Source organism: Nansenia antarctica (assembly GCF_963989245.1).
Source record: "Nansenia antarctica genome assembly, chromosome: 6".
In the NCBI taxonomy this organism is placed as follows: Eukaryota; Metazoa; Chordata; class Actinopteri; order Argentiniformes; family Microstomatidae; genus Nansenia; species Nansenia antarctica.
In genome coordinates, this window is record NC_137676.1 from 35,722,393 (window position 1) to 35,750,311 (window position 27,919).

General features: G+C 43.5%; 7 protein-coding genes across 7 annotated transcripts; 4 read left to right on the forward strand and 3 right to left on the reverse strand.

Moving 5' to 3' along the window:
* Positions 1–1,218: 1,218 nt before the first annotated feature.
* LOC308159349 (B-type lectin plumieribetin-like) lies at positions 1,219–1,853 on the forward strand (the record flags this gene model as incomplete). The annotated part of the gene is made up of 2 exons (XM_080533118.1): positions 1,219–1,308; positions 1,587–1,853. The coding sequence occupies 2 exons, from the start codon at positions 1,219–1,221 to the stop codon at positions 1,851–1,853; spliced, it is 357 nt and encodes a 118-aa protein (XP_080389244.1).
* Positions 1,854–4,835: 2,982 nt separating this feature from the next.
* LOC308159783 (B-type lectin plumieribetin-like) lies at positions 4,836–5,314 on the reverse strand (the record flags this gene model as incomplete). Its single annotated transcript, XM_080533596.1, has 2 exons — positions 4,836–5,102; positions 5,225–5,314. The coding sequence occupies 2 exons, from the start codon at positions 5,312–5,314 to the stop codon at positions 4,836–4,838; spliced, it is 357 nt and encodes a 118-aa protein (XP_080389722.1).
* A 1,787-nt stretch (positions 5,315–7,101) lies between these two features.
* Positions 7,102–7,580, forward strand: LOC308159850 (B-type lectin plumieribetin-like; the record flags this gene model as incomplete). Its single annotated transcript, XM_080533667.1, has 2 exons — positions 7,102–7,191; positions 7,314–7,580. 2 exons carry the CDS (start codon positions 7,102–7,104, stop codon positions 7,578–7,580), a joined length of 357 nt encoding a protein of 118 aa, XP_080389793.1.
* Positions 7,581–10,455: 2,875 nt separating this feature from the next.
* LOC308159923 (B-type lectin plumieribetin-like) lies at positions 10,456–11,200 on the reverse strand (the record flags this gene model as incomplete). Its single annotated transcript, XM_080533751.1, has 3 exons — positions 10,456–10,494; positions 10,761–10,988; positions 11,111–11,200. 3 exons carry the CDS (start codon positions 11,198–11,200, stop codon positions 10,456–10,458), a joined length of 357 nt encoding a protein of 118 aa, XP_080389877.1.
* Positions 11,201–13,183: 1,983 nt separating this feature from the next.
* LOC308159570 (B-type lectin plumieribetin-like) lies at positions 13,184–13,662 on the forward strand (the record flags this gene model as incomplete). The annotated part of the gene is made up of 2 exons (XM_080533387.1): positions 13,184–13,273; positions 13,396–13,662. The coding sequence occupies 2 exons, from the start codon at positions 13,184–13,186 to the stop codon at positions 13,660–13,662; spliced, it is 357 nt and encodes a 118-aa protein (XP_080389513.1).
* Positions 13,663–16,226: 2,564 nt separating this feature from the next.
* On the reverse strand, positions 16,227–16,971 carry LOC308159849 (B-type lectin plumieribetin-like; the record flags this gene model as incomplete). Its single annotated transcript, XM_080533666.1, has 3 exons — positions 16,227–16,265; positions 16,532–16,759; positions 16,882–16,971. The coding sequence occupies 3 exons, from the start codon at positions 16,969–16,971 to the stop codon at positions 16,227–16,229; spliced, it is 357 nt and encodes a 118-aa protein (XP_080389792.1).
* Positions 16,972–18,954: 1,983 nt separating this feature from the next.
* Positions 18,955–19,433, forward strand: LOC308159496 (B-type lectin plumieribetin-like; the record flags this gene model as incomplete). Its single annotated transcript, XM_080533294.1, has 2 exons — positions 18,955–19,044; positions 19,167–19,433. The coding sequence occupies 2 exons, from the start codon at positions 18,955–18,957 to the stop codon at positions 19,431–19,433; spliced, it is 357 nt and encodes a 118-aa protein (XP_080389420.1).
* Positions 19,434–27,919: the final 8,486 nt, after the last annotated feature.

The window sequence follows — 27,919 nt, forward strand, 5'->3', positions numbered from 1 at the left end:
TGCCCAGGCTCCTTTCGTCTGCAAAACCAGCTTGTGAATGTGAAGAGGGGCCAGAGCTTGAATCCTTCACAGAACAAAAAACAATCAGAGAAAGGTGTAGCTAACCAGATACCGAATGTCTTGTTTTGCTTAACCATAACTGCTGCAGAACATAAAGGTTTTTAGGTTAGTTTTAAATATTTGTAGGGTTTGGGCCTGTTTAGGGTTAGTTGATTTCTTCAGGGAGTTTGTTCCAGGAGCATGCAACAGAGTGACTGAATGCTGCTTTCACTGCTGCATCATTTGTTGCTGTAACTTTTGCAAACATATTCTGTTGAGAATGCAGGCTGCCTTTTAATTCTTGGACTTTTTGTTGGTTTTCTTGGTGGCTAAGGTTAGCATACATGGCCATACTTGTTTGGTGTTGAAGTGCTGTCGTAAATTGTATTCCTTGGGCACTGCCTCATAGCAAAGACACACCAGTTTGACTCCAATAAGGAAAAACATGTATTCACTTTCCCATCTCTCTTTAAGCAAAACAAGACATTCGGTATGTGGTAAGCTGCACCTTTCTGTGATTGGTTTTTGTTCTGTGAAGGATTCAAGCTCTGGCCCCTCTTCACATTCACAAGCTAGTTTTGCAGAAGAAAGGAGCCTGGGCATATTTTACAAGTTGGCCCAAAAATAGACATAACTTGTGATAAAAAAAGAATTGGATTATGGCTTGACAGAGAGGGTGTTCTCCATGAAAGGGCTCCTCTCTTGGTTATGGCTATAAAAGCTGCTGGTTCTGAAGGAGACGACACTTCACCTCGAGCTGCAAACTCATCAGACTCAACATCCACTCCACAGCCGGCCTGTGAGTATCAGAACTATGATCTGTCGCTCTGTCTTTTACAGTTCTCTTCTCTTGGTCTGTGAAGCTGAATCATGATACATGATTTCTCTCCTCTTTCTACATTAGTATCAGAACTGTGTGGCAAGTTTCTGTGTTATATCTGTGTTATAGTCATAGTTCTCTGCTTCATTGATAATCTGCTCTGTCTTCACATACACATCTTTTATATGTGGAGAATTACTTCCACATTGTCCATATTCTGTTTTATGTTACATGCATTTTGTAACTAAAAATCGACAATCTCTCCCCATGTGTGTAACTCTCCAAACTTTAAATTGAGGCAGTAGAAGAAGTTCCTTCATGCTTATTTAGTGATCCACCTAACTTGTCATTGCAGAATCATGAGCAGGAACTACATGTCCAAGTTTGACGAACTCCGTAAGGGAGACTACCTCATGTCCAACAACCATGAGTGGAAGGCCTGTTTCCAGGTGAGTATCTGGAGCCTGAACGATACTATACTATACTATAATACTAATAATATTATAATTAATTTTAATTTTGCCATTTAGCAGATGCTTTTATCCAAAGCGACTTACAATTAAGAATTACAGGGACATTCCCCCTGGAGTAACTGAGGGCTAAGTGCCTTACCCAAGGGCACACTAGTAGTGGTGTGGCTTCAGGCGGGATATTATCATTTACACATATGGTTGGAGCATTGCAGTACACAGTTTAACCCATGTTTCCATCCTATCTGTCTTTCTAGGAGGATGGCAACTTTGTCATCTACAACTGGAAGCCCGTGTGGAACTCAGACACCGCTGGCCAGCGCGACGCCCACCGCCTGTGCATGCAGGAGGATGGCAACTTCGTCATGTACAAGAGGGACAACAAGATGATTTGGCAGACCAAGAGCCAGGCCTCTGGTGGCTTCAAGATGTGCCGCTTCTACCTGCGTAACGATGGCACCATGGTGGTGGAGAGGGAAGGAGAGGAGGTGTGGTCCTCTGCCCAGTCCAAGGGATTCAAGTAAGAACTCTGACCGCAGCTCGACCAGGGAGAGGAACGATGGCCGCACATTCCATCTAGTGCTGTATAATGTTATCTGTTATCTCCTTTGACCAATGTTCAATAAATAGTTTTTTCAAATTGTATCTCCTAGTGTTGTCTTTAATGTCTCTGATCTATCTGAAGTATGCGATGGCTGTATTCAAATGAATGAGAGGGAGAAAGATTCTCTCCTGGCTATGAGTTTGGTGAGAGAACGAAAAGGGAGCAAACTTGGAGAAAAGGGAGCATTTGCAAGGCTTCACAATTGCTGAGTTGCGGCCCAGTTCACCGGACCATGTCACATAATGTTTTTTACTGAGCTGCAGTGTTACTTTTTAATGTTCTGCATACTGCAGGCAAGATCATGTCAGGCTCATGACTTTAATACAATTAAAACATTATAATAATCACTTCAAGCATTGTCTGTAACATTATTGTTTTATTGTCATTCTTTTAATTACCGGTACATTCATTTTTGTTTAAGTAGAACACGTCCAGGACAATAAACAGCCAACATTCAAAATAATACAAACTTGTAAAGAGAGCAGTAGTCACTACAGAAAATAACACTACTGGATGGATGTGATGTTTTGTGTGTCTTCACTCACATTCATTTTCTTGATCAGCTTCCCCATAATTCCTTGGAGCCAATGGAACTCTCGTCATAATGACTAAGGCCAGGGGTGTCAAACTCAATTTCATCCCGGGCCACATCAACATTATGGTTGCCCTCAAAGGGCCGGTTGTAACTGTAAGACTAAATGTATCTACTCTATCATATTATATAATTGCCTCTGCATTCAATTATTATTGGTTTTAGTAATAACTTAATTCATAACTAGCTCTGAAAGCAGAAGCCTAGGAAAAATAATGGCAAGCAGACATTCAAGTGTACAACTATTGTACAATTTATTTTAAAAATGAGTTTGGTAACAAAAACACAGGCTTGTGCGTCGATATATATGTACGTAGACACAAAAATACTGTATGTGAGCACACACATTTCTCTGTTATTAGAACATTAACCCCATGAATGTATGAGATAAAGAAACCCTCATTATTAGTCTGTCGCTGAGGAAGTTGTGCAGGAGATAGATCAGACATGTGGGGATGTTAAGGTGGTGTAGCTTCTGGATCATCAGGTGTTAAGGTGATGTAGCTTCTGGATCATCAGGTGTTAAGGTGGTGTAGCTTCTGGATCATCAGGTGTTAAGGTGATGTAGCTTCTGGATCATCAGGTGTTAAGGTGGTGTAGCTTCTGGATCATCAGGTGTTAAGGTGATGTAGCTTCTGGATCATCAGGTGTTACGGTGATGTAGCTTCTGGATCATCAGGTGTTAAGGTGGTGTAGCTTCTGGATCATCAGGTGTTAAGGTGGTGTAGCTTCTGGATCATCAGGTGTTAAGGTGGTGTAGCTTCTGGATCATCAGGTGCCTTTGGATGGTGTTGAACGCAGAGCTAAAGTCCACACAAAGGATCCTGGCGAAGGTGCCTGGGGAATCCAGGTGCTGGAGGAGGAGGTGCAAAGTTTGTTTTGTAAATCTCCACCAGAGACACCTGCTGCTCGTCTGACTTTGTGACTGAGATGCTCAAACTCTCGTAGCTAAGCGGAGACTCCTGGGGGGTATTCCACGTACGTTGATTATTACATTCACGATTAAAAGAAAAGCCTGGTTCGAGCAACTCTCGATTGGGATTAAAGCCTCTAGTGATTCCTCGAATTAGAATCAGCCATGTGTCATCAATGTTCACGCATGTCTGGTTGGGAAATTCTCGATTTTCGCGAGCACACAAGTGAGAAGCAGCCCAGAAGAGCCGATTGCCTGCTGCAAGAACAATGTCTTTACAAAGTTTTATCTAATCAAAAAATGTATGTTTAAAATGATGGTGTAGGCCAGGGGTGTCAAACTCAGTTTCATCCCAGGCCACATCAGCATTATGGTTGCCCTCAAAGGGCCGGTTGTAACTGTAAGACTGAATGTATCTACGCTATCATATTATATAATTGCCTCTGCATTCAATTATTATTGGTTTTAGTAATAACTTAATTAACTAGACAGGGACAATTACTGTGGAAATTGTGATGTGTGCTTGCCCCTCACAGCCAGTAAGGGGCAGGTCAGTGGCCTCTGGGCCACCCCCTGCACCTGGGCCACCCCCCGGCGAAGACCACATTTCTCTAACTAGCGCTAGCTAACGAACTAACTGCCTAATCCCTCCTCACAAGCACTATTTAGTTCCTGCCAAGGTAACTAGTGACAGCAAACTAGCGCTAGCAATATTACCCCAATGTCTCTCTCCCTCCCTTTGTCTCTCTCTCTCTCTCTCTCTCTCTCTCTCTCTCTCTCTCTCTCTCTCTCTCTTTCCCTCCTTCTGTCAGTGGAACAGCTGGAAAAAACCTGCCATGCCTTTTGAAAGTGGCAGTTGGTGGTTGTCATGACAACTCACTTTAAAAGTATGGTCAAACTGAGTTCGCTAGGTGTCAAACAAACGGCCCAAAAGTAAAAACTATTAAAAAATTAAAAATTTATGTTGTTACAGACAATGCTTGAAGTGTTTTTTTTTTTTTTTTAAGTCATGAGCCTGACATGATCTTGCCTGCAGTATGCAGAACATTAAAAAGTAACACTGCAGCTCAGTAAAAAACATTATGTGACATGGTCCGGTGAACTGGGCAGCAACTCAGCAATTGTGAAGCCTTGCAAATGCTCCCTTTTCTCCAAGTTTGCTCTCTTTTCATTCTCTCATCAAACTCATAGCCAGGAGAGAATCTTTCTCCCTCATTCATTTGAATAGAGCCATCGCATACTTCAGATAGATCAGAGACAAGACAACACTAGGAGATACAATTTGAAAAAACTATTTATTGAACATTGGTCAAAGGAGATAACAGATAACATTATATTGCACTGGATGGAATGTGCGGCCATCGTTCCTCTCCCTGGTCGAGCTGCGGTCAGAGTTCTTACTTGAATCCCTTGGACTGGGCAGAGGACCACACCTCCTCTCCTTCCCTCTCCACCACCATGGTGCCATCGTTACGCAGGTAGAAGCGGCACATCTTGAAGCTACCAGAGGCCTGGCTCTTGGTCTGCCAAATCATCTTGTTGTCCCTCTTGTACATGACGAAGTTGCCATCCTCCTGCATGCACAGGCGGTGGGCGTCGCGCTGGCCAGCGGTGTCTGAGTTCCACACGGGCTTCCAGTTGTAGATGACAAAGTTGCCATCCTCCTAGAAAGACAGATAGGATGGAAACATAGGTTTAACTGTGTACTGCAATGCTCCAACCATATGTGTAAATGATATAATTATTAGTGTTATAGTATAGTATCGTTCACTCTCCAGACACTCACCTGGAAACAGGCCTTCCACTCATGGTTGTTGGACATGAGGTAGTCTCCCTTACGGAGCTCGTCAAACTTGGACATGTAGTTCCTGCTCATGATTCTGCAATGAATGAATTAGGTGGATCACTAAATAAGCATGAAGGAACTTCTTCTACTGCCTCAATTTAAAGTTTGGAGAGTTACACACATGGAGAGAGAGTGTAGACTTTTTGTTACAAAATGTATGTAACATAAAACAGAATATGAACAATGTGGAAGTAACTCTCCACATATAAAAGATGTGTTGGAGACAGTGAAGACAGAGCAGATTGCAAATGAAGCAGAGAACTATGATAACACAGAAACTATTGCCACACAGTTCTGATACTATTGCAGAAAGAAGAGAGAAATCATGTATCATGATTCAGCTTCACAGACCAAGAGAAGAGAACTGTAAAAGACAGAGCGACAGATCACAGTTCTGATACTCACAGGCCGGCTGTGGAGTGGATGTTGAGTCTGATGAGTTTGCAGCTCGAGGTGAAGTGTCGTCTCCTTCAGAACCAGCAGCTTTTATAGTCAGAAGCAAGAGAGGAGCCCTTTCATGGAGAACACCCTCTCTGTCAAGCCGTAATTCAATCTGTTTTATCGCAAGATATGTCTATTTCTGAGCCAACTTGTAAAATATGCCCAGACTCCTTTCGTCTGCAAAACCAGCTTGTGAATGTGAAGAGGGGCCAGAGCTTGAATCCTTCACAGAACAAAAAACAATCAGAGAAAGGTGTAGTTAACCAGATACCGAATGTCTTGTTTTGCTTAACCATAACTGCCGCAGAACATAAAGGTTTTTAGGTTAGTTTTAAATATTTGTAGGGTTTGGGCCTGTTTAGGGTTAGTTGATTTCTTCAGGGAGTTTGTTCCAGGAGCATGCAACAGAGTGACTGAATGCTGCTTTCACTGCTGCATCATTTGTTGCTGTAACTTTTGCAAACATATTCTGTTGAGAATGCAGGCTGCCTTTTAATTCTTGGACTTTTTGTTGCTTTTCTTGGTGGCTAAGGTTAGCATACATGGCCATACTTGTTTGGTGTTGAAGTGCCGTCGTAAATTGTATTCCTTGGGCACTGCCTCGTAGCAAAGACACACCAGTTTGACTCCAATAAGCACAAACATGTATTCACTTTCCCATCTCTCTTTAAGCAAAACAAGACATTCGGTATGTGGTAAGCTGCACCTTTCTGTGATTGGTTTTTGTTCTGTGAAGGATTCAAGCTCTGGCCCCTCTTCACATTCACAAGCTAGTTTTGCAGAAGAAAGGAGCCTGGGCATATTTTACAAATTGGCCCAAAAATAGACATAACTTTGGAAAAATTGGATTATGGCTTGACAGAGAGGGTGTTCTCCATGAAAGGGCTCCTCTCTTGGTTATGGCTATAAAAGCTGCTGGTTCTGAAGGAGACGACACTTCACCTCGAGCTGCAAACTCATCAGACTCAACATCCACTCCACAGCCGGCCTGTGAGTATCAGAACTATGATCTGTCGCTCTGTCTTTTACAGTTCTCTTCTCTTGGTCTGTGAAGCTGAATCATGATACATGATTTCTCTCCTCTTTCTGCATTAGTATCAGAACTGTGTGGCAAGTTTCTGTGTTATATCTGTGTTATAGTCATAGTTCTCTGCTTCATTGATAATCTGCTCTGTCTTCACTGTCTACAACACATCTTTTATATGTGGAGAATTACTTCCACATTGTCCATATTCTGTTTTATGTTACATGCATTTTGTAACTAAAAATCGACAATCTCTCCCCATGTGTGTAACTCTCCAAACTTTAAATTGAGGCAGTAGAAGAAGTTCCTTCATGCTTATTTAGTGATCCACCTAACTTGTCATTGCAGAATCATGAGCAGGAACTACATGTCCAAGTTTGACGAACTCCGTAAGGGAGACTACCTCATGTCCAACAACCATGAGTGGAAGGCCTGTTTCCAGGTGAGTGTCTGGAGCCTGAACGATACTATACTATAATACTAATAATATTATCATTTACACATATGGTTGGAGCATTGCAGTACACAGTTTAACCCATGTTTCCATCGTATCTGTCTTTCTAGGAGGATGGCAACTTTGTCATCTACAACTGGAAGCCCGTGTGGAACTCAGACACCGCTGGCCAGCGCGACGCCCACCGCCTGTGCATGCAGGAGGATGGCAACTTTGTCATGTACAAGAGGGACAACAAGATGATTTGGCAGACCAAGAGCCAGGCCTCTGGTGGCTTCAAGATGTGCCGCTTCTACCTGCGTAACGATGGCACCATGGTGGTGGAGAGGGAAGGAGAGGAGGTGTGGTCCTCTGCCCAGTCCAAGGGATTCAAGTAAGAACTCTGACCGCAGCTCGACCAGGGAGAGGAACGATGGCCGCACATTCCATCTAGTGCTGTATAATGTTATCTGTTATCTCCTTTGACCAATGTTCAATAAATAGTTTTTTCAAATTGTATCTCCTAGTGTTGTCTTTAATGTCTCTGATCTATCTGAAGTATGCGATGGCTATATTCAAATGAATGAGAGGGAGAAAGATTCTCTCCTGGCTATGAGTTTGATGAGAAAAAACGAAAATGGAGCAAACTTGGAGAAAAGGGAGCATTTGCGAGGCTTCACAATTGCTGAGTTGCGGCCCAGTTCACCGGACCATGTCACATAATGTTTTTTACTGAGCTGCAGTGTTACTTTTTAATGTTCTGCATACTGCAGGCAAGATCATGTCAGGCTCATGACTTTAATACAATTAAAACATTATAATAATCACTTCAAGCATTGTCTGTAACATTATTGTTTTATTGTCATTCTTTTAATTATATTCATTTTTGTTTAAGTAGAACACGTCCAGGACAATAAACAGCCAACATTCAAAATAATACAAACTTGTAAAGAGAGCAGTAGTCACTACAGAAAATAACACTACTGGATGGATGTGATGTTTTGTGTGTCTTCACTCACATTCCCATGATTGAAATCAGGTGTAGTGCTGAGGCACAAATGTGTACATTTCAAGCCTGCAAACTGCGACACTTTAAAAGAATGTGCAATAACACTATGTGCAATATGACAACCCTAGGGTACATAAGGTTCAGAGAATAGGAAATGTTAGAATAGGTATAGCATAGCATAGAGTACAGCACAGTGTTTTATTTGTATAGTATAGTATAGTGGATAGTGTACATAGCCTTTATTTATGTAAACCAGCTCCTTTCCCTTCTTATTTTTTAGTTTTTCTTTTTTCCTAGCACCAGGGGAGCCCCCCCTCCCAAATTTCGTTGTTTGGTACCTGTACTATATCAATGACAATAAAGACCATTCATTCATTCATTCATTTTCTTGATCAGCTTCTCCATAATTCCTTGGAGCCAATGGAACTCTCGTCATAATGACTAAGGCCAGGGGTGTCAAACTCAATTTCATCCCGGGCCACATCAACATTATGGTTGCCCTCAAAGGGCCGGTTGTAACTGTAAGACTAAATGTATCTACTCTATCATATTATATAATTGCCTCTGCATTCAATTATTATTGGTTTTAGTAATAACTTAATTCATAACTAGCTCTGAAAGCAGAAGCCTAGGAAAAATAATGGCAAGCAGACATTCAAGTGTACAACTATTGTACAATTTATTTAAAAAATGAGTTTGGTAACAAAAACACAGGCTTGTGCGTCGATATATATGCATGTACGTAGACACAAAAATACTGTATGTGAGCACACACATTTCTCTGTTATTAGAACATTAACCCCATGAATGTATGAGATAAAGAAACCCTCATTATTAGTCTGTCGCTGAGGAAGTTGTGCAGGAGATAGATCAGACATGTGGGGATGTTAAGGTGGTGTAGCTTCTGGATTATCAGGTGTTAAGGTGGTGTAGCTTCTGGATCATCAGGTGTTAAGGTGGTGTAGCTTCTGGATCATCAGGTGTTAAGGTGGTGTAGCTTCTGGATTATCAGGTGTTAAGGTGGTGTAGCTTCTGGATCATCAGGTGTTAAGGTGATGTAGCTTCTGGATCATCAGGTGTTAAGGTGGTGTAGCTTCTGGATCATCAGGTGTTAAGGTGGTGTAGCTTCTGGATCATCAGGTGCCTTTGGATGGTGTTGAACGCAGAGCTAAAGTCCACACAAAGGATCCTGGCGAAGGTGCCTGGGGAATCCAGGTGCTGGAGGAGGAGGTGCAGCAGGCAGGCCACAGCGTCCTCTGTGCTAGCTTTGTAGGCAAATTGAAGGGGGTCCAGTTGAGGAGTGACAACTGGAAGAAGGATGGCGAGCAACAGTTTTTCCAGCCACTTATGGAGGTGAGAGCAACGGGAAGGTAATGGTTGGGTTCTCTGGGCCGGGGTTTTTGGGGTACTGGGATGATGGAGGCAGTTTTCCAGAGGGTGGGTATTGTGGCCGTGTGGTAGGATTCACAGAAGAGTGAGTGGAGAATGGGTGCGAGTTCCAGGGCACAGGACTTCAGCACCTTAGCTGGGATGCCGTCAGGCCCTGGGGCTTTGATAACTTACACAGGCTAAGCTGACGCCGTACCTCCTCCTCTGAAAAGGGGTCCGGTTCGGCAGGGTCAGGTGGAGGGAGATTTCTCAGCAATTCCTCACTTACTGGTGTTGGATTTGGGTTCACATCCAGTTAGAATTATTACTTTTTGGAATGCCTGTTTGTTGTTCATGCTGCCAAATTCCTGCTCTATTTAGTTTCACCTCATTTTTTATTCTTCGATGAGCCAATTTGAGGCCAGTCCAGTCTTTGAGGCTGAAGGCTTTATGTTTTTCCTTCAGGCACTGTTTTATTTGGGGAGTGATCCAGGGTTTTGAGTTAGGATATTTTGTTATTAACTTAACTGGAATAATAGTGTCTATGCATAATTTGATGTAGTCTGTAATGACATGAACCTTGTCATTCAGGTCTCCGTAAAAAATCCTCCAGTCGGTGCATGCCAGGGAGCCTTGGAGTTGTGTAATGGCGTCCTCACCCCACTCTGGAGCGCTGTAGCATTGAGGCTGTCTGAGTGCGGTGTCATTCATTTGAATACAGCCATCGCATTCTTCAGATAGATCAGAGTCATTAAAGACAACACTAGTAGATACAATTGAAAAATAATTTATATTTATTGAACATTGGTCAAGGGAGATCACAGATGACATTATACAGCACTAGATGGAATGTGCGGCCATCGTTCCTCTCCCTGGTTGAGCTGCGGTCAGAGTTCTTACTTGAATCCCTTGGACTGGGCAGAGGACCACACCTCCTCTCCGTCCAGTGGCGTACCGCAAAATCCTGAGGCCCCCCCGCAAGGTGGCGGCGGGGGCCCTTTCGCAACGGAGGTTAAAAAAAACGTGTGTTTTTTAGAGTCCGTCGCATTATTGCACTCTACATTCTAAATGCTTGACTTAGCAAAAGGTACAAACAAGTGAGAGCAATGAGAGGGGGTGCTAGCAACCAATGTTAGGGGGCCCCCTAGTGGCTGGGGCCCCCCCGCGGTGCGTCGCTTGCGGGCCCGTCCGCTACGCCACTGTCTCCGTCCCTCTCCACCACCATGGTGCCATCGTTACGCAGGTAGAAGCGGCACATCTTGAAGCCACCAGAGGCCTGGCTCTTGGTCTGCCAAATCATCTTGTTGTCCCTCTTGTACATGACAAAGTTGCAGTCGTCCTGCATGCACAGGCGGTGGGCGTCGTGCTGGCCTGCGGTGTCTGAGTTCCACACGGGCTTCCAGTTGTAGATGACAAAGTTGCCATCCTCCTAGAAAGACAGATAGGATGGAAACATGGGTTTAACTGTGTACTGCAATGCTCCAACCATATGTGTAAATGATAATAATATTAGTATTATAGTATAGTATCGTTCAGGCTCCAGACACTCACCTGGAAACAGGCCTTCCACTCATGGTTGTTGGACATGAGGTAGTCTCCCTTACGGAGTTCAGCAAACTTGGACATGTAGTTCCTGCTCATGATTCTGCAATGACAAGTTAGGTAGATCACTAAATAAGCATGAAGGAACTTCTTCTACTGCCTCAATTTAAAGTTTGGAGAGTTACACACATGGAGAGTGATTGTTCATTTTTTGTTACAAAATGCAAGTAACATGAAACAGAATATGAACAATGTGGAAGTAACTCTCCACATATAAAAGATGTCTTGGAGACAGTGAAGACAGAGCAGATTTCCACTGAAGCAGAGAACTATGATAACACAGATATAACACAAAAACGTGCCACACAGTTCTGATACTATTGCAGAAAGAGGAGAGAAATCATGTATCGTGATTCAGCTTCACAGACCAAGAGAAGATAACTGTAAAAGACAGAGCGACAGATCACAGTTCTGATACTCACAGGCCGGCTGTGGAGTGGATGTTGAGTCTGATGAGTTTGCAGCTCGAGGTGAAGTGTCGCCTCCTTCAGAACCAGCAGCTTTTATAGTCAGAAGCAAGAGAGGAGCCCTTTCATGGAGAACACCCTCTCTGTCAAGCCATAATCCAATCTGTTTTATCGCAAGATATGTCTATTTCTGAACCAACTCGTAAAATATGCCCAGGCTCCTTTCTTCTGCAAAAGCAGCTTGTGAATGTGAAGAGGGGCCCGAGCTTGAATCCCCCACAGAATAAAAACCAGTCACAGAAAGGTGCAGCTAACCAGATACCGAATGTCTTGTTTTGCTTAACCATAACTGCTGCAGCACATAAAGGTTTTTAGGTTAGTTTTAAATATTTGTAGGGTTTGGGCCTGTTTGATTTCTTCAGGGAGTTTGTTCCAGGAGCATGCAACAGAGTGACTGAATGCTGCTTTCACTGCTGCATCATTTGTTGCTGTAACTTTTGCAAACATATTCTGTTGAGAATGCAGGCTGCCTTTTAATTCTTGGACTTTTTGTTGCTTTTCTTGGTGGCTAAGGTTAGCATACTTGGCCATACTTGTTTGGTTTCGAAGTGCCGCCGTAAATTGTATTCCTTGGGCACTGCCTCGTAGCAGTAGGGGGTAGTGATGGTCTAGTGGATAGTGAGTTGGACTTGTGATCGGAAGGTTGTGAGTTCAAATCCCGCCTGAAACCACACCACTACTAGTGTGTCCTTGAGTAAGGCACTTAGCCCTCAGTTACTCCAGGGGGAATGTCCCTGTAATTCGTAATTGTAAGTCACTTTGGATTAAAAGCGTCTGCTAAATGGCAAAATTAATTAATTAATAATTAATTAAAAATAATTAAGTAGCAAAGACACACCAGCTTGACTCCAATGAGCACAAAAATGTATTCACTTCCCATCTCTCTTTAAGCAAAACAAGACATTCGGTATGTGGTTAGCTGCACCTTTCTGTGATTGGTTTCTGTTCTGTGAAGGATTCAAGCTGTGACCCCTCTTCACATTCACAAGCTAGTTTTGGCAAAAAAATAGTCATATCTTGTGATGAAAGAGATTGGATTATGGCTTGACAGAGAGGGTGTTCTCCATGAAAGGGCTCCTCTCTTGCTTCTGACTATAAAAGCTGCTGGTTCTGAAGGAGATGACACTTCACCTCGAGCTGCAAACTCATCAGACTCAACATCCACTCCACAGCCGGCCTGTGAGTATCAGAACTGTGATCTGTCGCTCTGTCTTTTACAGTTCTCTTCTCTTGGTCTGTGAAGCTGAATCATGATACATGATTTCTCAGCTCTTTCTGCAATAGTATCAGAACTGTGTGGCAAGTTTCTGTGCTTTATCTGTGTTATCATCGTTCTCTGCTTCAGTGAAAATCTGCTCTGTCTTCACTGTCTGCAAGACATCTTTTATATGTGGACAGTTACTTCCACATATTCTGTTTTATGTTACATGCATTTTGTAACAACAAATCAACAATCTTTCTCCATTTGTGTAACTCTCCAAACTTTAAATTGAGGCAGTAGAAGAAGTTCCTTCATGCTTATTTAGTGATCCACCTAACTTGTCATTGCAGAATTATGAGCAGGAACTACATGTCCAAGTTTGACGAACTCCGTAAGGGAGACTACCTCATGTCCAACAACCATGAGTGGAAGGCCTGTTTCCAGGTGAGTGTCTGGAGCCTGAACGATACTATACTATAATACTAATAATATTACAATGTACACATATGGTTGGAGCATTGCAGTACACAGTTAAACCTATGTTTCCATCCTATCTGTCTTTCTAGGAGGATGGCAACTTTGTCATCTACAACTGGAAGCCTGTGTGGAATTCAGACACCGCTGGCCAGCGCGACGCCCACCGCCTGTGCATGCAGGAGGATGGCAACTTCGTCATGTACAAGAGGGACAACAAGATGATTTGGCAGACCAAGAGCCAGGCCTCTGGTGGCTTCAAGATGTGCCGCTTCTACCTGCGTAACGATGGCACCATGGTGGTGGAGAGGGAAGGAGAGGAGGTGTGGTCCTCTGCCCAGTCCAAGGGATTCAAGTAAGAACTCTGACCGCAGCTCGACCAGGGAGAGGAACGATGGCCGCACATTCCATCTAGTGCTGTATAATGTTATCTGTTATCTCCTTTGACCAATGTTCAATAAATAGTTTTTTCAAATTGTATCTCCTAGTGTTGTCTTTAATGTCTCTGATCTATCTGAAGTATGCGATGGCTGTATTCAAATGAATGAGAGGGATAAGATTCTCTCCTGGCTATGAGTTTGATGAGAGAACGAAAAGGGAGCAAACTTGGAGAAAAGGGAGCATTTGCGAGGCTTCACAATTGCTGAGTTGCGGCCCAGTTCACCGGACCATGTCACATAATGTTTTTTACTGAGCTGCAGTGTTACTTTTTAATGTTCTGCATACTGCAGGCAAGATCATGTCAGGCTCATGACTTTAATACAATTAAAACATTATAATAATCACTTCAAGCATTGTCTGTAACATTATTGTTTTATTGTCATTCTTTTAATTACATTCATTTTTGTTTAAGTAGAACACGTCCAGGACAATAAACAGCCAACATTCAAAAGAATACAAACTTGGAAAGAGAGCAGTAGTCACTACAGAAAATAACACTACTGGATGGATGTGATGTTTTGTGTGTCTTCACTCACATTCATTTTCTTGATCAGCTTCCCCATATTCCCTTGGAGCCAATGGAACTCTCGTCATAATGACTAAGGCCAGGGGTGTCAAACTCAATTTCATCCCGGGCCACATCAACATTATGGTTGCCCTCAAAGGGCCGGTTGTAACTGTAAGACTAAATGTATCTACTCTATCATATTATATAATTGCCTCTGCATTCAATTATTATTGGTTTTAGTAATAACTTAATTCATAACTAGCTCTGAAAGCAGAAGCCTAGGAAAAATAATGGCAAGCAGACATTCAAGTGTACAACTATTGTACAATTTATTTTAAAAATGAGTTTGGTAACAAAAACACAGGCTTGTGCGTCGATATATATGCATGTACGTAGACACAAAAATACTGTATGTGAGCACACACATTTCTCTGTTATTAGAACATTAACCCCATGAATGTATGAGATAAAGAAACCCTCATTATTAGTTTGTCGCTGAGGAAGTTGTGCAGGAGATAGACCAGACATGTGGGGATGTTAAGGTGGTGTAGCTTCTGGATCATCAGGTGTTACAGTGATGTAGCTTCTGGATCATCAGGTGTTAAGGTGGTGTAGCTTCTGGATCATCAGGTGTTAAGGTGATGTAGCTTCTGGATCATCAGGTGTTAAGGTGGTGTAGCTTCTGGATCATCAGGTGTTAAGGTGGTGTAGCTTCTGGATCATCAGGTGTTAAGGTGATGTAGCTTCTGGATCATCAGGTGTTAAGGTGATGTAGCTTCTGGATCATCAGGTGTTAAGGTGGTGTAGCTTCTGGATCATCAGGTGTTAAGGTGATGTAGCTTCTGGATCATCAGGTGCCTTTGGATGGTGTTGAACGCAGAGCTAAAGTCCACACAAAGGATCCTGGCGAAGGTGCCTGGGGAATCCAGGTGCTGGAGGAGGAGGTGCAGCAGGCCACAGCGTCCTCTGTGCTAGCTTTGTAGGCAAATTGAAGGGGGTCCAGTTGAGGAGTGACAACTGGAAGAAGGATGGCGAGCAACAGTTTTTCCAGCCACTTATGGAGGTGAGAGCAACGGGAAGGTAATGGTTGGGTTCTCTGGGCCGGGGTTTTTGGGGTACTGGGATGATTGAGGCAGTTTTCCAGAGGGTGGGTATTGTGGCCGTGTGGTAGGATTCACAGAAGAGTGAGTGGAGAATGGGTGCGAGTTCCAGGGCACAGGACTTCAGCACCTTAGCTGGGATGCCGTCAGGCCCTGGGGCTTTGATAACTTACACAGGCTAAGCTGACGCCGTACCTCCTCCTCTGAAAAGGGGTCCGGTTCTGCAGGGTCAGGTGGAGGGAGATTTCTCAGCAATTCCTCACTTACTGGTGTTGGATTTGGGTTCACATCCAGTTAGAATTATTACTTTTTGGAATGCCTGTTTGTTGTTCATGCTGCCAAATTCCTGCTCTATTTAGTTTCACCTCATTTTTTATTCTTCGATGAGCCAATTTGAGGCCAGTCCAGTCTTTGAGGCTGAAGGCTTTATGTTTTTCCTTCAGGCACTGTTTTATTTGGGGAGTGATCCAGGGTTTTGAGTTAGGATATTTTGTTATTAACTTAACTGGAATAATAGTGTCTATGCATAATTTGATGTAGTCTGTAATGACATGAACCTTGTCATTCAGGTCTCCGTAAAAAATCCTCCAGTCGGTGCATGCCAGGGAGCCTTGGAGTTGTGTAATGGCGTCCTCACCCCACTCTGGAGCGCTGTAGCATTGAGGCTGTCTGAGTGCGGTGTCATTCATTTGAATACAGCCATCGCATTCTTCAGATAGATCAGAGTCATTAAAGACAACACTAGTAGATACAATTGAAAAATAATTTATATTTATTGAACATTGGTCAAGGGAGATCACAGATGACATTATACAGCACTAGATGGAATGTGCGGCCATCGTTCCTCTCCCTGGTTGAGCTGCGGTCAGAGTTCTTACTTGAATCCCTTGGACTGGGCAGAGGACCACACCTCCTCTCCGTCCAGTGGCGTACCGCAAAATCCTGAGGCCCCCCCGCAAGGTGGCGGCGGGGGCCCTTTCGCAACGGAGGTTAAAAAAAACGTGTGTTTTTTAGAGTCCGTCGCATTATTGCACTCTACATTCTAAATGCTTGACTTAGCAAAAGGTACAAACAAGTGAGAGCAATGAGAGGGGGTGCTAGCAACCAATGTTAGGGGGCCCCCTAGTGGCTGGGGCCCGTCCGCGGTGCGTCGCTTGCGGGCCCGTCCGCTACGCCACTGTCTCCGTCCCTCTCCACCACCATGGTGCCATCGTTACGCAGGTAGAAGCGGCACATCTTGAAGCCACCAGAGGCCTGGCTCTTGGTCTGCCAAATCATCTTGTTGTCCCTCTTGTACATGACAAAGTTGCAGTCGTCCTGCATGCACAGGCGGTGGGCGTCGTGCTGGCCTGCGGTGTCTGAGTTCCACACGGGCTTCCAGTTGTAGATGACAAAGTTGCCATCCTCCTAGAAAGACAGATAGGATGGAAACATGGGTTTAACTGTGTACTGCAATGCTCCAACCATATGTGTAAATGATAATAATATTAGTATTATAGTATAGTATCGTTCAGGCTCCAGACACTCACCTGGAAACAGGCCTTCCACTCATGGTTGTTGGACATGAGGTAGTCTCCCTTACGGAGTTCAGCAAACTTGGACATGTAGTTCCTGCTCATGATTCTGCAATGACAAGTTAGGTAGATCACTAAATAAGCATGAAGGAACTTCTTCTACTGCCTCAATTTAAAGTTTGGAGAGTTACACACATGGAGAGTGATTGTTCATTTTTTGTTACAAAATGCAAGTAACATGAAACAGAATATGAACAATGTGGAAGTAACTCTCCACATATAAAAGATGTCTTGGAGACAGTGAAGACAGAGCAGATTTCCACTGAAGCAGAGAACTATGATAACACAGATATAACACAAAAACGTGCCACACAGTTCTGATACTATTGCAGAAAGAGGAGAGAAATCATGTATCGTGATTCAGCTTCACAGACCAAGAGAAGATAACTGTAAAAGACAGAGCGACAGATCACAGTTCTGATACTCACAGGCCGGCTGTGGAGTGGATGTTGAGTCTGATGAGTTTGCAGCTCGAGGTGAAGTGTCGCCTCCTTCAGAACCAGCAGCTTTTATAGTCAGAAGCAAGAGAGGAGCCCTTTCATGGAGAACACCCTCTCTGTCAAGCCATAATCCAATCTGTTTTATCGCAAGATATGTCTATTTCTGAACCAACTCGTAAAATATGCCCAGGCTCCTTTCTTCTGCAAAAGCAGCTTGTGAATGTGAAGAGGGGCCCGAGCTTGAATCCCCCACAGAATAAAAACCAGTCACAGAAAGGTGCAGCTAACCAGATACCGAATGTCTTGTTTTGCTTAACCATAACTGCTGCAGCACATAAAGGTTTTTAGGTTAGTTTTAAATATTTGTAGGGTTTGGGCCTGTTTGATTTCTTCAGGGAGTTTGTTCCAGGAGCATGCAACAGAGTGACTGAATGCTGCTTTCACTGCTGCATCATTTGTTGCTGTAACTTTTGCAAACATATTCTGTTGAGAATGCAGGCTGCCTTTTAATTCTTGGACTTTTTGTTGCTTTTCTTGGTGGCTAAGGTTAGCATACTTGGCCATACTTGTTTGGTTTCGAAGTGCCGCCGTAAATTGTATTCCTTGGGCACTGCCTCGTAGCAGTAGGGGGTAGTGATGGTCTAGTGGATAGTGAGTTGGACTTGTGATCGGAAGGTTGTGAGTTCAAATCCCGCCTGAAACCACACCACTACTAGTGTGTCCTTGAGTAAGGCACTTAGCCCTCAGTTACTCCAGGGGGAATGTCCCTGTAATTCGTAATTGTAAGTCGCTTTGGATTAAAAGCGTCTGCTAAATGGCAAAATTAATTAATTAATAATTAATTAAAAATAATTAAGTAGCAAAGACACACCAGCTTGACTCCAATGAGCACAAAAATGTATTCACTTCCCATCTCTCTTTAAGCAAAACAAGACATTCGGTATGTGGTTAGCTGCACCTTTCTGTGATTGGTTTCTGTTCTGTGAAGGATTCAAGCTGTGACCCCTCTTCACATTCACAAGCTAGTTTTGGCAAAAAAATAGTCATATCTTGTGATGAAAGAGATTGGATTATGGCTTGACAGAGAGGGTGTTCTCCATGAAAGGGCTCCTCTCTTGCTTCTGACTATAAAAGCTGCTGGTTCTGAAGGAGATGACACTTCACCTCGAGCTGCAAACTCATCAGACTCAACATCCACTCCACAGCCGGCCTGTGAGTATCAGAACTGTGATCTGTCGCTCTGTCTTTTACAGTTCTCTTCTCTTGGTCTGTGAAGCTGAATCATGATACATGATTTCTCAGCTCTTTCTGCAATAGTATCAGAACTGTGTGGCAAGTTTCTGTGCTTTATCTGTGTTATCATCGTTCTCTGCTTCAGTGAAAATCTGCTCTGTCTTCACTGTCTCCAAGACATCTTTTATATGTGGACAGTTACTTCCACATATTCTGTTTTATGTTACATGCATTTTGTAACAACAAATCAACAATCTTTCTCCATTTGTGTAACTCTCCAAACTTTAAATTGAGGCAGTAGAAGAAGTTCCTTCATGCTTATTTAGTGATCCACCTAACTTGTCATTGCAGAATTATGAGCAGGAACTACATGTCCAAGTTTGACGAACTCCGTAAGGGAGACTACCTCATGTCCAACAACCATGAGTGGAAGGCCTGTTTCCAGGTGAGTGTCTGGAGCCTGAACGATACTATACTATAATACTAATAATATTACAATGTACACATATGGTTGGAGCATTGCAGTACACAGTTAAACCTATGTTTCCATCCTATCTGTCTTTCTAGGAGGATGGCAACTTTGTCATCTACAACTGGAAGCCCGTGTGGAATTCAGACACCGCTGGCCAGCGCGACGCCCACCGCCTGTGCATGCAGGAGGATGGCAACTTCGTCATGTACAAGAGGGACAACAAGATGATTTGGCAGACCAAGAGCCAGGCCTCTGGTGGCTTCAAGATGTGCCGCTTCTACCTGCGTAACGATGGCACCATGGTGGTGGAGAGGGAAGGAGAGGAGGTGTGGTCCTCTGCCCAGTCCAAGGGATTCAAGTAAGAACTCTGACCGCAGCTCGACCAGGGAGAGGAACGATGGCCGCACATTCCATCTAGTGCTGTATAATGTTATCTGTTATCTCCTTTGACCAATGTTCAATAAATAGTTTTTTCAAATTGTATCTCCTAGTGTTGTCTTTAATGTCTCTGATCTATCTGAAGTATGCGATGGCTGTATTCAAATGAATGAGAGGGATAAGATTCTCTCCTGGCTATGAGTTTGATGAGAGAACGAAAAGGGAGCAAACTTGGAGAAAAGGGAGCATTTGCGAGGCTTCACAATTGCTGAGTTGCGGCCCAGTTCACCGGACCATGTCACATAATGTTTTTTACTGAGCTGCAGTGTTACTTTTTAATGTTCTGCATACTGCAGGCAAGATCATGTCAGGCTCATGACTTTAATACAATTAAAACATTATAATAATCACTTCAAGCATTGTCTGTAACATTATTGTTTTATTGTCATTCTTTTAATTACATTCATTTTTGTTTAAGTAGAACACGTCCAGGACAATAAACAGCCAACATTCAAAAGAATACAAACTTGGAAAGAGAGCAGTAGTCACTACAGAAAATAACACTACTGGATGGATGTGATGTTTTGTGTGTCTTCACTCACATTCATTTTCTTGATCAGCTTCCCCATATTCCCTTGGAGCCAATGGAACTCTCGTCATAATGACTAAGGCCAGGGGTGTCAAACTCAATTTCATCCCGGGCCACATCAACATTATGGTTGCCCTCAAAGGGCCGGTTGTAACTGTAAGACTAAATGTATCTACTCTATCATATTATATAATTGCCTCTGCATTCAATTATTATTGGTTTTAGTAATAACTTAATTCATAACTAGCTCTGAAAGCAGAAGCCTAGGAAAAATAATGGCAAGCAGACATTCAAGTGTACAACTATTGTACAATTTATTTTAAAAATGAGTTTGGTAACAAAAACACAGGCTTGTGCGTCGATATATATGCATGTACGTAGACACAAAAATACTGTATGTGAGCACACACATTTCTCTGTTATTAGAACATTAACCCCATGAATGTATGAGATAAAGAAACCCTCATTATTAGTTTGTCGCCACAGCGTCCTCTGTGCTAGCTTTGTAGGCAAATTGAAGGGGGTCCAGTTGAGGAGTGACAACTGGAAGAAGGATGGCGAGCAACAGTTTTTCCAGCCACTTATGGAGGTGAGAGCAACGGGAAGGTTATGGTTGGGTTCTCTGGGCCGGGGTTTTTGGGCTACTGGGATGATGGAGGCAGTTTTCCAGAGGGTGGGTATTCTGGCCGTGTGGTAGGATTCACAGAAGAGTGAGTGGAGAATGGGTGCGAGTTCCAGGCTTCAGACTTCAGCACCTTAGCTGGGATGCCGTCAGGCCCTGGGGCTTTGATAACTTACACAGGCTAAGCTGACGCCGTACCTCCTCCTCTGAAAAGGGGTCCGGTTCTGCAGGGTCAGGTGGAGGGAGATTTCTCAGCAATTCCTCACTTACTGGTGTTGGATTTGGGTTCACATCCAGTTAGAATTATTACTTTTTGGAATGCCTGTTTGTTGTTCATGCTGCCAAATTCCTGCTCTATTTAGTTTCACCTCATTTTTTATTCTTCGATGAGCCAATTTGAGGCCAGTCCAGTCTTTGAGGCTGAAGGCTTTATGTTTTTCCTTCAGGCACTGTTTTATTTGGGGAGTGATCCAGGGTTTTGAGTTAGGATATTTTGTTATTAACTTAACTGGAATAATAGTGTCTATGCATAATTTGATGTAGTCTGTAATGACATGAACCTTGTCATTCAGGTCTCCGTAAAAAATCCTCCAGTCGGTGCATGCCAGGGAGCCTTGGAGTTGTGTAATGGCGTCCTCACCCCACTCTGGAGCGCTGTAGCATTGAGGCTGTCTGAGTGCGGTGTCATTCATTTGAATACAGCCATCGCATTCTTCAGATAGATCATCTTATCGGTCGTATTTTTCAGGTTTTCTGCCCGAAATGACATGCCCACAGTGAATATAGAATATCTCCACAATCATAAGGGCCTTCATAATGATCTTGGTATTAAATGAAAGCTAACACCTGTGGGGTGACTTTAGAAGTGTCAGAATCAAAATATATGTTACTGTGTCAGAGTAAATAGAGCTAGAACATTGTGAAAGATCTCAAATTCACTCTGCCTTAAGATAAAACTGCTTTTAGAGTCAATATCAGCTTGGAAACCTGACTGAATAAGCCCAAATCATCTAGGAATCAGTACTCCAGGGTCTGATGAGTACTTGTGCCATATTAGATGCTAGTAATGTGAACCAGTGCAACTTTGTACCTGTTTTAGTACAGGTATGTTTAGGCGGAAAACCAAATTGTGCCATTTGGAGACATTTTGTCACCATTGATTGATTGATTGAAAACTTTATTAGAAGATTTGCAGAAGTAGGTACATGAAAGTACATATTACATACAAGGTCAACTAACAGGATAAAAACCCAAGAAAGCCACTGGCTTATTTCAATTGGGGTCCTTGATACTCAATTCATCGTTACATGTAAGACAGACAAAAAACTAGTACTATCTACAAGATAATACAGACAAATAACTAGTACTATCTACAAGATAAACATACATCCAACATGGGAAGAACAATACAACAAAACATAAGGTATGTACAGCGGGTAGGACAGGTGGGGACATACACCACAGGTGGGGGCGGGGGACAAAACACAAAGTATGTACAGTGGGTAGTTCGGGCAGGGGGACAGACATATAATATGTACAATGGGTAGTTCGGGCGGGGGGACAAAACAACAAGTATGTACAGTGTGTGGTCATGGTGGGGGGGGGGGGGGTACAAAAACACCAGTAGATTTAGGCGGGGGGGAGGGGGGGGGGGCGACATAATAACATTGCGTTTGCTCAGAGTGTAGACCAGGTAGGGGGGTGGGACAAAACAACTAGTATGTGCAGAGGGTATTTCAGGTGGGGGGGGGGGGGGGTGTGACATAACAACAAAACAACAAGAATATATAGAGGGTAGTCCAGGTGGGGGTGTAGTCTTTTAATTTGATTTTTGATTTAGAGGGTCCAGTTACGGATTGCAGCCTCCTGTAAATGTTTTTTGAGAGTGTTTTGGGCAGTGTTTTGCACTCCTTTAAGATTATAGGAAGGGCGTTCCACATTTTTACTGCATAGTTTGCAAACGAGTTTAACCCCTTGTTTGTGGTGCAACGCGGTTGAACGTGGTTAGTGGAGCTTCCTCTGGTATTGTATGTGTGGACGTTGTTCACTTTTTGGAAGTATGTTGACAGGTACTTGGGTGTCTTTGTGGTGTAGCGTATCTTGAAGACCAGGCCCAGTGCAAGCTGCTGCACTCTGTCAACTACTCGTAGCCAATCAATGCTCAAAAAATGAGCAGCGGTTAGATGTGTCCTAGGGTTGAGGCCTAGCAGAAGCCTAACCAGTTTATTTTGGGCTGTCTGGAGTCTTGTTTTTAGGGCCTTTGTGGTTCTATAGTACCATGATGTTACGGCATAGTCGAAGTGACATTGAATGAGAGCTCCTGATAGGGTCCTCAGTGTGTTTTTACTGACAAGTGAGGATATCCTGTACAAGAATCTAGTTCTATGGTTAACTTTTTTGATTACTTTTGCTGCCATTTTATCTCCGGAAAGATTTGCCTCTAAGATGGAGCCCAGGTATGTAATATCCTCTTTTCTTGTGATAGTAATGTTACCCACTTTTATATTGTAATTTACAGCCTTTCTGAGTTTAGATGGGGATCCGTATAGGATGGTTTCAGTTTTACCTAGGTGTATTGATAGTTTATTGTCAGCTAGCCAGATGCAGATTCTACTCAGTTCAGTGCTTAGCGCTTTTTCCACCTGCAATATGTCCCTGTCAGAGACCAGCAGAGCCGAGTCATCCGCGAACAGGAACAAATTGCAATCACATGCTGATGACATGTCATTCACATATATTAGGAACAGTAAAGGTCCCAATATGCTTCCTTGTGGAACGCCGCAGGTCACTGGGAGGGGGGGGGACAGTGTTCCGTTCACACTAACCACCTGTTCCCTCCCCTCTAAGTAGGATTGCATCCAGCTCACCGATGTTCTATCGAACCCAATTGCTTTCAGTTTATCTAACAATATGTGGTGATTTACTGTGTCGAAGGCCTTCTGGAGGTCCAGCATGACCATGCCGCAGTACTTGCCCGAGTCCACCTCAAGGTTGATGTGGTCGTTCAAATAGAGAAGGCATGTGTCAGTGGAATGGGATGTTCTGAATCCTGATTGAAATTCATACATCAGATTTTTTTCGGTAAGGTACCTATCAACCTGTTCATAAACTATTTTTTCCATAAGTTTCGAGATGGAATTAAGAATAGAAACAGGTCGGTAGTTGCCTGGGTCTAATTTGCTTCCTTTTTCATACAGTGGGGTTACCCTTGCTATTTTAAAGTCAAGGGGGACGTGTCCCTGTTTGATGGAGAGGTTTATTATGTGGGTGATGATTGGGGTAATGGGGGCAGCTGAGTCTTTTAGAAATCTGGCTGGAATATTGTCATGGCCCGTGGCCTTTTCTGAGTGTAGAGCGCCCAGTTTTTTAAACACCTCATCGTTTGACACCATGGAGAGTTTAAAATCATCTTTGCGTACACCCAGTTTATTGTAGAATGCACGGATGTGCTCTACACCATAACGCCCTGAGTGGGGTGGTAGATTGTTAACTAATTTAGTGGCTATGGTTGTAAAGAAAGTGTTTAAGCACTTAGCCACATCCAGCTTGTCTGTAAAGAGAGAATCTCCAGATTTTATGCTGATGTTTGTAGACCTGGTTTTGAGTTTTTGACTGCAACCTAGTTGGCTATTAAGTAGCTTCCAAAGGTCACGTGGTTTGTTTAAGTTTTCTTCGATTTTGTTATCGAGGTATGTTTTCTTAGCAGATTTGGTCATGGTAATTACCTGATTGCATAGTTTGTTGCATTGTTTTTTAATTTTCTCAAAGTGGGTTTTGAGATCTTCGTTTAAGTGTTTCACTAATTTTGATTTGCATTTTTGAACTTCAGAGCATTTTAGGTCTCTGACTTTCATAGCATTTAGAATGTCCGAATTCATCCATGGTTCCGATCGGGCTTTAACCCTGGTGGTTCTCATGGGGGCTATACTGTCAATAATATTTAGGAATTTGGTTTTGAAACCTAGCCATGCCTCCTCAACCTGTGTGCTTTTTAGTTCATCTAACCAGTCTTGATTCTCCAGTTTATGGTTTAAGGCCTCACTAGAATAGGATTTAAGGGATCTAGTGGTTACAGTTTTATGACCGCCAGCCTTGGGTTTATGCTTTTTACGAGTGCAAAAGATCATGTAATGATCACTTAGCCCACATACAATAACCCCACTCTTGGAGATTTTGGACTCATCCGATGTTAGAATGAGATCTATGGTGGTTTGAGTAGAAATACACACCCTAGTGGGTTTGGTAATTTGTTGGCGGAGACCGTGTAATTCAGAAAACCTAGTGAAGGATTTGAAGACGGATGCTTCATTTCTGAGCATGTCCGTGTTCCAATCCCCAATAAGAATATTTTCCACACAGTCAACGTCATCCAAGCACCCCTCAAGAATATCATAGAAATCATTCTGATCGGGAGGTCTGTAGATAGTACCAACCAGCACCGGTTTTGCTTTGTTAAAGATAATTTCAACCCAAACAGATTCTAATTCGTCATGATTCAGGTCATACCGGGTGTTAAAGATAATATCGTTGTGAATGTACATGCAGACACCACCCCCATACCTGTTCCTGTCGTTTCTGATGACTGAGTAGTTTACTATTTCAATCTCTGGGTCTTTGATTGATTCATCAAACTTGGTCTCAGAGAAGCTCAAAATGTGAACCTTGCTGTCATGGAACATTTCTCTGATTTGGTCCAGTTTAGGCACAAGACTGTTCACATTAAGGTGAACAATATGCAGGCCCTTACTGCTGTGTCCAAAAAGAGTGTTTATGTCCTTGACTTGGAAATAGTCTCCATTCAGGTCATCGTCAAGTTGAGGATTGGGGGATGGGGGGGGGTTGCCCATTGTTCCACGGTTTCGGTAGAGAGTCTCCGGGTGGTGGGGGAGGGGGGGTCGTCGCCGGGTGGGGGAGGGAGGGGGGAGGGGGGGTCGTCGCCGGGTGGGGGAGGGAGGGGGGAGGGGGGGTCGTCGCCGGGTGGGGGAGGGGGACGTCGTTGATGGTGTTTCTACCGGCCGTGAGCTGCCTCCAGGACTCGGTGAAACGAGCCATGAAAACTGCATTGAAGGCCGGGAAGTAGCCGTAGTCTCCCCAGGTCTCGGTGGTTGGAGATGGGACATCAATGGGGGTTGTGTGAGGGGGCTGGGGGTCCTCGGTCTCGTCTGAGGCGGCAGTGGTGGTGGTGACTCCTCTGTGTTCACTGGATAGCTGGTGGAAGCTAGGTGGGGGGCTAATGTTGTTAGCATAGCTCCCCTCTGTTTTGTTAGCCTCGTTTGTATCCAGGAAGTCCGCTGCCGGTGCCGGTGTGACGACAATGGCGTCGCTAGCAACAGTTGCCTGGGAAAAGCACAGCTGTTCTCTGGCCAAACGTGTAGCTTGCCTGGTTGTAACTGGACCGGGAACCATCAGTGTATCAGACTTTCTCTTGTATCAAGACTGTAAAATTATTATATTTCATTGACAGATTACTATAGGTATAATTTGCACCCACATTTATCTGTTTAGACTCTGTTTCCACCAAGCAGGGCCCTGCTGCGCGCTTGTCTGTGCGCCCCTATGGCGCACCCGCCTCTTTTTCACACAAGGTCAAATTATGCAGTCAAATTACTCCCAAAACCATTGGTCAGAATGTCATGATTGACCCCTCATTTGAATCGTCAGAGCCAATAGAATCGAGCAGAGGCGGACAAAAATGACTTTCGAGGACCAATGATATGGAAATTCGGGGGTTGAAGCCAAGCAAGCTTGGTTTTGCTATGTGACGTGTCTGTCAACAAGGGCTTGTGACTCGCACTCTATTTACCGGCCGACGGAAAAAACGATGTAGACGTTTACAATGGAATCTAATGAATCGTTTGCGACATTGATGAACATTATTGATAAAGGTAAGCTCTTTATATCTGTTATATTAAACACGTGTCACGGTGGATAAGAAGACAACACTAGTAGATACAATTGAAAAATTATTTATATTTATTGAACGTCAAGGGAGATAACAGATGACATTATACAGCATCATCATTATACAGCGTCATCGTTCCTCTCCCTGGTCGAGCTGCGGTCAGAGTTCTTACTTGAATCCCTTGGACTGGGCAGAGGACCACACCTCCTCTCCGTCCCTCTCCACCACCATGGTGCCATCGTTACGCAGGTAGAAGCGGCACATCTTGAAGCCACCAGAGGCCTGGCTCTTGGTCTGCCAAATCATCTTGTTGTCCCTCTTGTACATGACAAACTGTATTTTCCCCTGCAATATTCTTCTGTTGGTATCGTAACTCTCGTTTTGAGCTTCAAGTGCTGGTAGGTGTATGTCAGTCACAGGTGTGTGACTGGCACCTGAATGGCACCTAATTGACAGGAATGATATTCTGGGGCCAGTGGCGATCCCATATCTCCAGAATCTGGGACCTAACTCCATCCTCCAGGATGACAACGCTCGCCCCCACAGAGCCAGGATCATCACAGAGCACCTCCAGAATTTGGGAGTGGAGGGGGTGGAATGGCCTGCCGTGAGTCCAGACTTCAACCCAATTGAACACTTGTGGGATCAGCTTGGGCGTGCTGTACGTGCCAGAGTGACCAACGCAACCATGTTGGCTGACTTGCGGCAAATCCTGGTTGAGGAATAGGGTTCCGTCCCACAGCAGTGTGTGACCAGGCTGGTGACCAGCATGAGGAGGAGGTGCCAAGCTGTTGTGACTGCGTATGGATCTTCCACACGCTACTGAGGTCCCTGACAGTGTAAAATTAATAATGTGTAAAAATGGCCAACATGTGTTGTTTTTTCCTTATTACTGTGGGAGAGTGCAATCATCCAATCCACCAAGCAACTCAAAACGAGAGTGAATACCAACAGAAGAATATAGGGGATTTTGGAAGATATTTTTGGGCCGCTACCCACACGTTTAGCTGTGTTGCTCATTCCACGAATGCATGATCCTTACAAGTTGTAGCTCGTTGTAAAGGTGACTAATCAGGCTTTCCAACGATATAAAATACAATACCAATTGGTATTATTAAAGGGGAGGAATAATCAACCAAAATAACGTTTCCAAACTTTTTCTGAGGGGTTTATATCGACGCACAAGCACGTGTTTTTGTTACCAAACTCATTTTTTAAATAAATTGTACAATAGTTGTACACTTGAATGACTGCTTGCCATTATTTTTCCTAGACTTCTGCTTTCTGAGCTAGTTATTAATTAAGTTATTACTAAAACCAATAATAATTGAATGCAGAGGCAATTCTATAATATGAT